This window comes from Oncorhynchus kisutch, linkage group LG18 (assembly GCF_002021735.2).
Source record: "Oncorhynchus kisutch isolate 150728-3 linkage group LG18, Okis_V2, whole genome shotgun sequence".
Classification (NCBI taxonomy): Eukaryota; Metazoa; Chordata; class Actinopteri; order Salmoniformes; family Salmonidae; genus Oncorhynchus; species Oncorhynchus kisutch.
Window position 1 is genome coordinate 49142318 of NC_034191.2, and position 12140 is coordinate 49154457.

The following is a 12140-nucleotide window of genomic DNA, read 5'->3' on the forward strand; positions in this document are numbered from 1 at the left end:
AGGTCCACTGGTATTGATACTTTGTAGTTCTCATAGTGAAATTGACCCTAGCTGAACTACTTTCTGGATACTGTGCTTCGTCAACTTGAACAGATGGTTCATGGTGTTCCCCCTCTTTTTCTTCATGCCTCTGTTTGTGTGGGCAGGAAATAGTTTCCATGTGAATCGCATTGGATTTGTTTTAATTTCCATTGTAAATGAGCCTAATCAAGTCAGAATGAGGAGAACCATGTGCTCATTGTACTGCATGACTATAGGAAGGAGTTGTTTAATGTAAAAATGGGCAGTAATTACACTATAAATCATCGAATAAATACTCAAATTAATGTTGATATGATGATCCGTTATGGGGTAATTAATGTCTGCTCCTCTCGCCAGTCTTCAGAGGCCAAGCTGGACAGACAGGAGTCCCTGTCAGAGACACACAGAGACACAGAGAGCCCTGTACTTGATCAACAAAGTCCAGCAGTCCCACAGTGAGTCAGCCCAGCACCACCCTGTCTGTCCCCCACCACCAGCCCTGGCATTGTTTCACAAGGGGAAGCCCAATTAGTCACACACTGATGTCACCATCCTCATCCATATTCTTGACACCAACAAATGACAAACTGGATTAGCTCTGGGATAACAGTGACTCATCGGAAGTGCCCCTGAGAAAATGCATGAGGCACCCGGTTTAGAAGTCTCATCAGCATTTTGTCTTTCAGTAGTAAATGAACCTGAATGACAATTCAGATTGTTGGGACACTGCCCTCTAGTGGCAACATATACTAGTTCTACTCACTCAACTACTCACTCATCTTTACTCATATTAGTTTAACCTTAGACTGTTTTTAGGAAGTCTGATGTTGAAATGAGGTTGTTGTTATTTGGAATGCAGGCAGAAAGCAGCAGCAGACTCCTCCAGTGATGAAGAATCTAAAGAGCTGAATGCACTGGCACCTACTGAGCGTGTGCAGACAGAGATTTCAGCACCAACCGGATCACACTCCTACAAGAAGTCTCTCCGCCTCTCATCTGACCAGATAGTAAGAGCCACGTTCATAACTTATGAAGTTATATTACCACAGAGTTGGACAGAGTGCACATTGCTGCATCCTTTTTTTTTTTTTTTTTTTTTTTGCCATCCTTGCCATAATGGCTTCTCGGGCAGCGCCATTAAAGGCTTTTGGGGGCAAGTGCACCCTCTCTCCTAATCTGTATTATAGCACCTGTCAATACCCAGCAGATATTTGGAAAACCACTTGCTGTCACTGTCACGCACCACTTCATCTCTGTCTTCTCATAGGTGAGTCTGAAACTGAGGGAGGGGCCTAATGACGTCACCTTCAGCATCACCACTCAGTACCAGGGCACGTGTCGCTGCGAGGGCACCATTTACCTGTGGAACTGGGATGACAAAGTCATTATCTCCGACATCGACGGCACCATCACCAAGTAAATTGGCTTTCAATGCTGTTGAACTACATTACCAGTGTTACATTCCCCAATAAGAAAACAAAAATACTTTAGCTCAACAGAAAAATAGTACAAACATGAGCCGCGGACAACCAAAACGAAACAGGTGGGGTTTTAAAATGGGTTCTGAAAGGCATACAAGTGGGTGCCTACTGAGTGCCGGCCAAGCAAACTTGAGTAGGGTCTTAATCATAGAGATAGAGAACTCATTTTTACATCTGTGCCATTATAGCGTCTGGGACAGCATGGCCAGCGCCATTGAGGCTAGAACCCATAGGAATCCCCACCCATTTGACTACTTTAAAATGGCAGAAGCCTTCAATGGCTCTGCCCATGCTAAAATGGCTTTTTGGCCACTTTAAAGCCTCCATCATTCTCTATGGTCTTAAAACACCAACCATGGACACCCACTAGCTTTTCCCAGTAACAGACAAGCTAAAACAAAAGTAAACCCACACCAACTTGGGTTAGGGACTGAAAATAAATGTGTTGCCAAACAACCAAACAGGGGAGATGCAAGATAAAAGGCTTTGTTTATCAGCTTAAAGAGAACGAGCTAAAAAAATAGCACATGTGAAACCTCTTCTGACTAACGAGGACGACAAGTGCAACCCATCCTGATCAGTGAGTAGGTTTCCAATCGGAGCGTGCCACACCCACACAGAACCATCCTTCGAAATTCACTTTGAGACAAAAACCAAAAGCCTGTAACACCACTCAATGTCAACTCCTACTGTCTGAGGTAGTGTCCCAAATGGCACCCTATTCCCCTCTTAGTGCACCATAAGGCCCTGGTCAAAACTAGTGCACTATATAGGGAGTTGGATTAAGGTCCTCTCCTGATCTTTTAATCTCACAGTTTGTTTGTTTGGTACTGGAGGTCTGTCGGGTAATCAGATCATGATTACAGTTAATTAATCAGTTCTTAAGTTATTATTATAATCCTGGAAGGCATTCACACTAGCTAATTCCTCCAGGTGGTGAATCTCGTTTTGAAGCCTGACAAAATGCTTATTTTCTTAGGTCAGATGTGTTTGGCCAAATCCTCCCTCAGCTTGGAAAAGACTGGACTCATCAAGGCATCGCTAAGCTCTACCACTCAGTGCATGAGTAAGTAGGCCCCAGGCCAGTGGCTATATGTGTAAAGTGTCTCAGTGAGAGTACTGATCTAGGATTAGGGCCTCTATTCAATCTGTATCGCGGAAGTTCAGCACTCTTTTAAAAAATTAAATAAAGCAAAGGCAATGTTCCCACGTTAGCGGCGACTGCATTCGAGTTAAACGCTGTGTATATTGGAAATTACTTTACATTTCTATTGCGCAATCTGTAACGCTTCAGCGATCCAGACTGAATAGAGCCTGTTCTTATTTATTATCTGAAAGGCGAAACTGATCTTAAATCAACTCTCCTACTCTGAAGCATTTGATACATACGGCCCCAGAGCTACCATTTCTGACATTCACCTCTTATGCATGACTATTCACATTCTTGTTCCACATTAAAAATAATAATAAAATCCAGTAGCTCAACAATTCGAGTGAGTGGCTAGGATAATGATCCAATGTAGGCTCTATATGCATGTTGAGGTTGCAGTTACTTCAGTACGCATGTCTACTGTCTTCAGGAATGGCTACAAGTTCCTGTACTGTTCGGCGCGGGCCATCGGCATGGCCGACATGACCAGAGGGTACCTGCACTGGGTGAACGACCGGGGTACCATCCTGCCTCAAGGACCCCTCATGCTCTCCCCTAGCAGCCTCTTCTCTGCCTTTCATAGGTAAAACGGACCTTTCCTTTCTCATTTGGTCAGTCTGTTTATTATTGTAATACAGTCATATGGTTTAGTATAAAGATGTGTAGAAATGCGCAATCAGGTCAATTGAAATGGGTGATGTCATGGCGACGTTGCCTAGCTAAGTTCATGCGCAGAAACACATCATTGGGTTTAACGGTTGTCTCGCGCCGAACTGCGCATGTGCAGGCCGTCATGTCCAAGGCACTCCTTAGATATACAGTTGTTTTTGACAGTCAAAGTAAACAGTCCAGGTGGTCATTTGATTAATCTTTCAGCATCTTATGGCTTGGGGGGGTAGAAGCTGTTGGGCATCTGGGTTTAGAAACTCTGATACAGTTATGATGGTGTTGCAAAATTGATTGATTTAAACATTGTAATAGTCTTGTAATATGCTTACATTTCAAGCATTTTATTTTACTTTAAACTTCTATAAGGGAGGTAATTGAAAAGAAGCCAGAGAAGTTCAAGATTGAATGCCTCACAGACATCAAGAACCTCTTCTACCCAAACACACATCCCTTCTATGCAGCCTTTGGAAACCGAACAAATGTAAGCTTTGTTTTATCTTGTAATTATATACCTAATTTTGAATATCAGAATAGGGAGACTGTTAAGATGACTCTTCCATTTTTGGCTCAGGATGTGTTTGCCTATAAGCAAGTGGGTGTCCCTGTGTGTCGGATATTCACAGTCAATCCCAAAGGAGAGCTCATCCTAGAGCAATCAAAAGGCAATAAAACATCGTAAGTAGCTACTTTGCAGGTTTGTTTATCTGTCTGTCAGTTGTGTGGGTTTCTTTGGAAATATTTGGGCTGGAATTCGGCTCAGGCGTAAATTACCTTCAAAGTCAAGTGCAGTGCATTTGTCGACCATGTGCCTTTGAATTACGACCTTGGTCAGTAAGTAACTGTTATCTAACCCCTTGCCTGTCTCAATGTAGGTACGGCCGACTGAGTGAACTGGTAGAGCACGTTTTTCCTTTACGCAGTAAGGAGCAGAGCGCCACCTTCAGTTTCCCAGAATTCAGTTCTTTCTGCTTCTGGAGACAGCCAATCGCTGAAGTCTGTCTTGAGGAGCTGCTCTGAGACAACCAATCGCTGAAGTCTGTCTTCAGGAGCTGCCCTGATTCTGATTGGACAATTCCCACAGCTGTGGTATTATTTTCATGTATTAAGGTAGTAATTAACAGACACTTTGGTACGGTAGATAAACTTTGTTTTTTGGATGGAAAAAAAAATCACTTGAAATCAACCTCAAATCAGCATAGGCAATATTGTGTGTTGCGTAATAATTTCATGGCTCTTTCCGTGATTGCTTGCACTTCCTTAATATCAGCTTTGATGACTGTATACTATGCGTCTACTGATGCTGATGCTTACTCAATTGTTTAGTGCTCCCCAGGTACAAAAGCACTCGTTGTGAAGATATCAATAAGAACTGCCTCACATAATACACGTAGGCATACATTCTAACAGACTGTACAGCCTTACAATGTGAAGAGAAAGAAGGCCAGCTTAGTTGTAAGGTCAGTTGATTATTTGGCTTGAGTGTTAATGCTGACTTTTCACTTCTCATTTGGTTCAGTCTGCTTATAATTATAACAGTTATGTTGTTGCAATATGGTTAGATGTTAATTTGGAGAATCACGCTGCTTGGAAAGGCCTTAACTTATACAGTGCATGCTAAGCTTTAACTGAGATTGTTCTCTGAGCTGCCAGTGGAACTGGCACAAGTCTTAATTGGTAGAGATGTAATATATCTGAGCTGGCTCAATGTTTAAGACATACAGACAGGTAGCTGTAGTCAGGTTAAAGGTGAAGGGAAGCACTTTCTAAAGTGTAGATGTTGCTCACACACACAGCACGGGAGATTTTGGATGGAGATGGACTAATTTGCACTGAAAGCACAATTACAGTATTATGTTGAAACTTTTAGCTGACATTTTATGGGTTACCTTTACAATGTTTATGAAATGAATTCTTCTTCATTGGATATATTTCTGTTATAGCTTGGGTTAGTCTTGTATATTTGGAACTAATATTTAGGTTTAGTTTGGCATCCTCGTTTGGCTGTTGTATGTGATGGTGTTGCAGAGTTCCTCGGTAAAGATGTCATTCTTTCTATGAAAGAGCTATTGTGTGTGTGTGTGTGGAAGAGTTATACACATCCTAACGCTCTGGTATTTGTAGTTCTTTTCAGCAGCTGCTTGGATCGTGATCAGTGTATCTGTTAAGAGATTCATTTCCCACTTCTCACTCTTTCCAATCTCAAAATGCCTTTTTGCGTGTGTCACCGTGTACATTGAAGTGTGTGTTTTGGGATACGAATGGTTACCACAAGAATAAATACATTTGAAGATTCCATGCAGATGTCTGGTGTAAATGAGGGTGTGAGTTTTGGAAAAGCTCTTCATCTAGCTAAACGGATCTGTTAAAAACACAGCGTGACATTTTGTTCCGAGACCTTCGTCGGATAAGGATGTGTTAGAATGGAGTGTTGCACCAACTTCTGATACATCATTCCATTATTTAAATGAGCACCTCCTACTACTGTTCGAACATGCAATCCACTTTTTCCTAAACAAAACTCACTGTAATTCATGTAAGAAACACCTGTGATACCATTCGGTCATAATTTATAGTGATACTATAAACAGTAGGCCTATATTTATTATTATTATTATTATTATTATTATTACACAATACCCTAGTTAATAAACACTCATGGCCACTGTTTAAACACATCTTTTATTACTGGCCCCCAGGGCTGAATTCAAGTCCTCTGATCCAAGAAAAGGTACTGAAACATTTCCTTTTCAGGCATTGGTCCTAAAGAACATTGACTCATTGGAATGTGTTGAAATACAAAAAAGACCTTTCAAAACAACTGTCCTTGTTGAAAAGTTCTGTATCCCTTGTCATGTAGAAAAATGACCAGCTTATTTGTTTAACGTTAGTTCCTCTAACGATGCTACAGGTAACTACCAAAACAATGGAAACGCTTGATGAATGAGGGATACAAAAGTATATTGAAAGCTGGTGCTTCCACACAGGTGGAACACTGAGTTAATTAAGCAATCAACATCCCATCATGTATACAATGCTGGGCATTTTATACATTATTTTAGCAATTTTTTGGGCTACCATGACTAAGACCCCATTCACAAGTGGTCACTGAATGGTTTGATGCGCATGAAAACAATGTAAACCATATACCATTGTGGTCTGTCACCAGATCAACCCAATTTAACAGTTATGGGAGATTCTGGGCCGGTGCCTGAAAGTTTTCCACCACCATTAACAAAACCCCAAATTATGGAATTTCTTGTGGAAGAATGGTGTCGCGTCCCTCCAATAGAGTTCCAGACACTTGTAGAATCTATGCCAAGGCGCATTGAAGCTGTGGTGGCCCCACGCCCTATTAAGAAACTTTGTTGTGGTTTCTTTTATTTTGTCAGTTACCTGTATGTACAGTATTATAATTGATGGTTCTCATAAAATAGTCATTTCAAAATAACTACAACAAATTGAACACATCAACACAAGCACACATTCAAACATTTCAAATATAATCAATCACTAAATGTTAATACTCCATAAATGGCAGTAGCCTGCCCCATCCCCTCCATAAGAATCCTATCATCAAATATTTGATACATCTCTTTTTGTATGAAAGCTCTGTCATATGATAGTACGTTAAAGCAATCTACCTGTTTTACTAAAATTCCTGTAAGGCATGCAATGTTGGGCATACTACTGCCACATTCACGTGCTTGTCGGGAACTAGGAAACTCAGAAATTACCATCTTGCTAACTGGTTGAACACGACACGTGTAGAACTACAACCGATTAGCAAGTCAAATTTCAGAGTTTCCTAGTTCCGGCTAACACGTGAAGGAGGCATACATCTAAAGTAGAATGGGTGTTGTTTTGAGGGTGGAGCTACATAAAGCAATATCATTGGTGGGATTCTCTTTTTTTTTTTAGGGGATAACTTTGTCTATAACATGGCAGCTATTTTTTTGAGGGGGTGGGGTAGAGAAGCACGGCGCTAAATGTTGAGAGGAACTCTGTGTTCTCCGAGATGGCAAGTTTGCCTGCGGTCATGACTAAACCTGCCCTGTCCCCACGCATCAGAGTGAGAACCAGGCTTAGGGAGGCAGAGCCTCCGCAGTCACAGCTGGTGGAGCCAGCCCCACCTCCTCCACCATTATCAGGCAGGTAACCGGCCGTGTCCAGCCTCTGGATGCTGCGGTTGGACACAGAGAACATCGCCTCCACCTTGGCACCTCTCTGGGCTGTCAGCACGGCACTCAGCAGGTAGCGGCCCTCCATGGGAACGTGAAAGATGCCTGGAAGACATGAAGAGGGTCAGAGGAAACCTATCAGCCACAAGGGGGCACTCATACATGTAAACTGCGGGAGGGAACAAACATGAATCTGTATTGTCACCTAGATGTTATAGGTTGTAGTTGACATCTAGATTAGTGTGGTGATGTATGTGTGTGATGGTGTTATAGTCGTTACCTGTGTGAGGGTCATAGTGTCCCCCATCATTTACCAACACCTTGTTGAAGCGGATGATTCCCACCTCCCCAGGGAAGGGCAAGCGGTTGAGACCAGCCGAGAAGGACACCCGCTCACCTGATAAATGGTTAAAGTTTAAATCTGTCACATTTACACACATTCTCACTTATTTTTTTAAAACTGGTTATTGGGACATTTCTTTTCCATGCAGTAGCAGATTGGAATACTATGGAATTTATCTGAACAAGAGTACTAAATATCTTGCCTGTTAAAGTGAAACATGATTTGTGTAATGACGGCCTCAGAGGAATGTGGGCAACTGTTGAAAGAGGTTCATTTTCAGGAGACTCAACATTGTATATTGATAGTAAATCAAATGAGTCAAATAGCACTTACCAGAAATCACTGGCATATTAGGCTTTAAATACCCTGTAGAGGGTGGGGAGGCTGTAAAATAACCAAGATACATTTCATGAAGTTTTGAAAGAATGCAAATAATCTTGCAAACATACCTACTTGCATGTGCTTGGGGTGTGTGTAGATGTGCAAATGCATTCTGTACTTGGTCCTAGCCTCTCTCCTAGCTACCCCTAGATCTCACCTGGGGCTCCAGCGAAGCCCTTGAGGGTGGACATGCTGCCGTCGGCCCCTTTGGGAGGTTTGGAAGAGATGGTGATCCCGGGGGCTCCTGCCTCCCCAGTCTCCATCATATGTAGTAGGGCCCCATCTGGTATTGGCCCAATGGGTAGGACAGGGCCCTGAGGGACAAGCTTAGTCTCGGTGGGATTACCAGACTCCTTCACACCTGCATGAACACCTGAAAAGAGGGGGTAATGACAAACCAGGGTGTCAAAAGAAGGAGAGGATGGAGCGAGGGATAAAACCACAGACCAGCTGTGGAGAGGTCAACACGTGTTAACAAACCAGCTGGTGTGTTGAATCCTTACAGTGATAGACAGTAGGACTCTCCCAGTCTCACGTCCCCTTCAGCATTAAGTTATGGGCCAAAAATGACAGTGAAGACAATGTCTAGACAAAAGAGCGGCATCAGAGAGAGAATTCCTTTCAGACAGAAAGGTCAAGTTGTCACTGTCATTACTCTTAAACAGCCTCTGTGCTTCTGGAGTGAAAGCTTTCACTTTCCTTACAGTAAAAGCTGATTTGGGAGAACTAACACCAGTATGTAGGGCCGCCTCTAGCGTTTTGGGGGCCCTAAGCAAGATTTTGTTGGAACATTTTAGTGACCCCCCCCCCTCTTGGCGGTGGAGAGATGTGCAGCTTTAAAAAAGTACAATATACAGAAATTGCGTCGCCATTTCCCGGTTGCAAAAATTCTGATAGTTCGCCTAATTTCAGTTTGTGACAAAACAAGCAATGTGGAAAATAATTATACCATTTAAACCGCTGTGAAATAACGTTTCCATAACCAAATATATTGTATTTCAGCTGGTGTACAAAACAGAAAGTAACTTATGTGCGCATAGAAATAGCACACATAGGACATATCTACCACTTCTTAGATTTGCTTTCATTGAGATTGACAGATCTAGAACTCTCCCAAAAAGTGACATATTGCAGCTTTAAAGTTAATGTCCTGCAATTCTACACATTTTGCCATGGGGCGTAGGGAAAATGTTGCAGTTTTAAAGTACATTTAGCTGCCATTCTACACATTTCATGGGGCAGAAAGAAACTTTAGCATTTTTTAAAACTAATTTCATGTGATTTAACAGATTTTGCTATGGGATAGGAAGAACATTTTTCCATGACTTATGCAATGGTCATATGATATCTGAGCTAGAGTTTCTTACAAAATCAATGAGGGTCCCTGGGCATGTGTCTTGTGTGCCAGGTCAATAATTCGGCCATGATTACTACAAGATAGCTGGCTAGACTAACTTACCTAGCAATCAATAAAATGTTAGCTGATATGGGCTAATTGATTGACTGTCAGTAACTGACAGAGGAAAACTGCTATTGTAAGTTGAGACTCCGACTGACTTTCTAGTGGATGGGGCCCTACATGCAGCACATTGTCTGCGTACTGACAGTATGCCATTGTAATGGCTTGTATCTTTTTCCTTATTGGCCCATTTTCTGTGTCGTTTTTAGTTACAGTACATCTTCTTTCAATTTTGGGGGGAATTCCTCTCCCCTCAGTATTTTTTTACTTTATTTGACAGGCATGAAACAGATGGGGAGATAAATAGGTGGGAGACACATGAGGAAGGATGGATACGGGGATTTAACCCCAGAGGCATCATGTGCTGTGAGTGTTACCCACTTGACTACGGCTCTGCACTCTTACACCTTCTACTGTACTTTCTCTAGTCATTTTACATGAAAGTACAGTTATTGTATAGAATGTTTCTCAATATGCCTGAAAGATTCTGTCATTAGCATCTAAACAGTGAGTAATTCTCTCTCCCTGTCATCAGTGACCTAAACAGAGGTTATTAAAGACCACACCACAGATCAGACCCGATGTCAGGATAAAGTGACACATATTTGGGAGTTCTTGCATTGGAATGTTATTGAATTCCCCTTATATCTGGCTATACCACAATAAAACATACACGTTCAAATGCTTTTGACCAAGAAGTGACCGGTTCAATGGCACAATCTCCGCCACGCTCGATCAACACCACGGGCGGCGCCCTACAAACTAAAGCAAGATTTCAATAAAAACCAACCAGCCGGGCCTCCCGAGTGGAGCAGTGGTCTAAGGCTGTGACACTAGAGATTCTGGGTTCGAGTCCAGGCTCTGTTGCAGCCGGCCGCGACCGGGAGACCCATGGGGCGGTACACAATTGGCTCAGCGCCGTCCGGGTTAGGGGACGGTTTGGCCGGCAGGGATGTCCTTGTCCCATCGCACACTAGCGACTCCTGTGGCGGGCAGGGTGCAGTGCACACTGACACGGTCGCCAGGTGCACAGTGTTTCCCCCGACACATTGGTTTGGCTGGATTCCGGGTTAAATGGGCATTGTGTCAAGAAGCAGTGTGGCTTGGTTGGTTGTGTTTCGGAGGACGCACGGCTCTCGACCTTCGCCTCTCCCGAGTCCATACGGGAGTTGCAGCGATGAGACGACTAACTACCAATTGGATACCATGAAATTGGGGAGGAAACAGGGTAAAAAGAATAAACCAGCTACATGGTTTTAATCTATAACTTTTCAAAAGAGTTGCAGCCTCTTTGATGCTCTGTGGAACTTCCTGAGTCATCGATCATTCCATTCTCCCTGAAATCTTCACGTAAGATCCCCCTAAAATGCCAGTTAGATTAGTTGAGCTTTCCTTAGGTGTAGCATGCTTCTTCTGTGCTGACTGAACACCTTTGTCAAAGTGGAAAACGAGTTCTCGCATGTAGCTGTGGATGCCCAAAATGTCAGTCCATGTTTCAGTGTAGTAAGCACGGCAGGAATAGTGGAGAGGGGCCCAGAGAATCATTGCAGGATATCAAGTTGGGCCATCTGTCCTCATTAGAGCCAGAGCGGGCGATTTCAGTCATTGGAGCCAGAGCTGGCGTCACTAAACCTAGCTTCCATCAAATCTGTTTTGCTTAGATCCATTGCAGTGGTTTCATCTTTTTATTTTTTAGAAAGTCATGTATCTCTGGGTCAAGGGCACACATGGCCTCCACCAGTAGTTGGCTGTTACATTCGCTGAATCGTTCTGACATTTCACCAATGACAGCATCCAACATGCTGAAGAACAGTTTTTTTACACTCAGCCTCTTCTCCTCTGTCCTGCTGGCCTACTGTACTGTCCTCCACGTATTGCTGAGGATTTGTACTTCCATAACGTTGTCATTTGCTTGAAGCTGGTGCATCAGTGCCACTGTTCCCAAATGGCTTCTATCTCTGTCGCACCTCAGCTTCTTGACACAGCCGAACGCACTGAGGACCCACTTTGACTCCAGTGTAAAGATCCGTTGCTTTTGCCTGGAGTAATTTGTTTGGAGGATCGAGAAGACCGACGATTCTGTACACCATGGCGGCTCTAAACTTAAAGCCGGGGGTCATTCACTGCCTTCAGCAGCCCTGTAGCCTCAAGTCTTACTTCTGTGTTGTAGGAACGCATGCATTCGATGTCAGAGAGGAACTTCACAATGCTGCACAACTTTTAACAACTACTGACACAGTCAGTGGTGGATTTAGGTATCTTGCCGGGGGCGGCACCAGGCGACCGCACCCAAAAATGTGGAATGGTGACATTTGCACGATCGGTTTTCAATCACTCATTTGCACGTTACGTCAATGATATCATGTCACCGTGTGGGACTGTGGGTCATTTAACCGTGTCGGAGTGGGCACCCTGATTCTAGTTTGTGAGCTAGGCAGGCTACTGCCTGGGAAGGTCT

The 12140-nt window shown here is 43.2% G+C and overlaps 2 protein-coding genes across 8 annotated transcripts in view; one reads left to right on the forward strand and one right to left on the reverse strand.

The window, feature by feature from the left end:
* Positions 1–5616, forward strand: part of LOC109908788 (phosphatidate phosphatase LPIN2) — a 57463-nt gene extending 51847 nt beyond the window's left edge. For 4 of the 7 annotated variants that reach the window (XM_031796221.1, XM_020507487.2, XM_031796220.1 and 1 more), the window contains exons 13-20: positions 379–476; positions 881–1028; positions 1289–1437; positions 2482–2568; positions 3083–3235; positions 3688–3802; positions 3893–3996; positions 4194–5398. In XM_031796221.1, the coding sequence (XP_031652081.1) occupies positions 379–476; positions 881–1028; positions 1289–1437; positions 2482–2568; positions 3083–3235; positions 3688–3802; positions 3893–3996; positions 4194–4338 (999 nt within the window). In that variant the 3' untranslated portion in view covers positions 4339–5398. Of the gene's footprint in view, positions 1–378; positions 477–880; positions 1029–1288; positions 1438–2481; positions 2569–3082; positions 3236–3687; positions 3997–4193 lie in introns of all 7 variants that reach the window. The other 3 variants (XM_031796217.1, XM_031796218.1, XM_031796219.1) reach the window with 1 other exon arrangement.
* Positions 5617–5990: 374 nt separating this feature from the next.
* LOC116354693 (EMILIN-2-like) lies at positions 5991–7990 on the reverse strand. Its single transcript, XM_031795243.1, has 2 exons — positions 7780–7990; positions 5991–7604 (listed from the first exon to the last, which is right to left on the reverse strand). Exons 1-2 carry the CDS (start codon positions 7937–7939, stop codon positions 7267–7269), a joined length of 498 nt encoding a protein of 165 aa, XP_031651103.1. The 5' UTR covers positions 7940–7990; the 3' UTR covers positions 5991–7266.
* Positions 7991–12140: the final 4150 nt, after the last annotated feature.

Bases quoted from the DNA above. Each gene is read 5' to 3' on its own strand.
- LOC116354693 (XM_031795243.1), bottom strand. From the start codon at position 7,939: ATGTGTGTAAATGTGACAGATTTAAACTTTAACCATTTATCAGGTGAG. The intron at 7,605-7,779 runs GTAACGACTATA...CATGTCTTCCAG, and splicing joins ACACTATGACCCTCACACAG to GCATCTTTCACGTTCCCATG.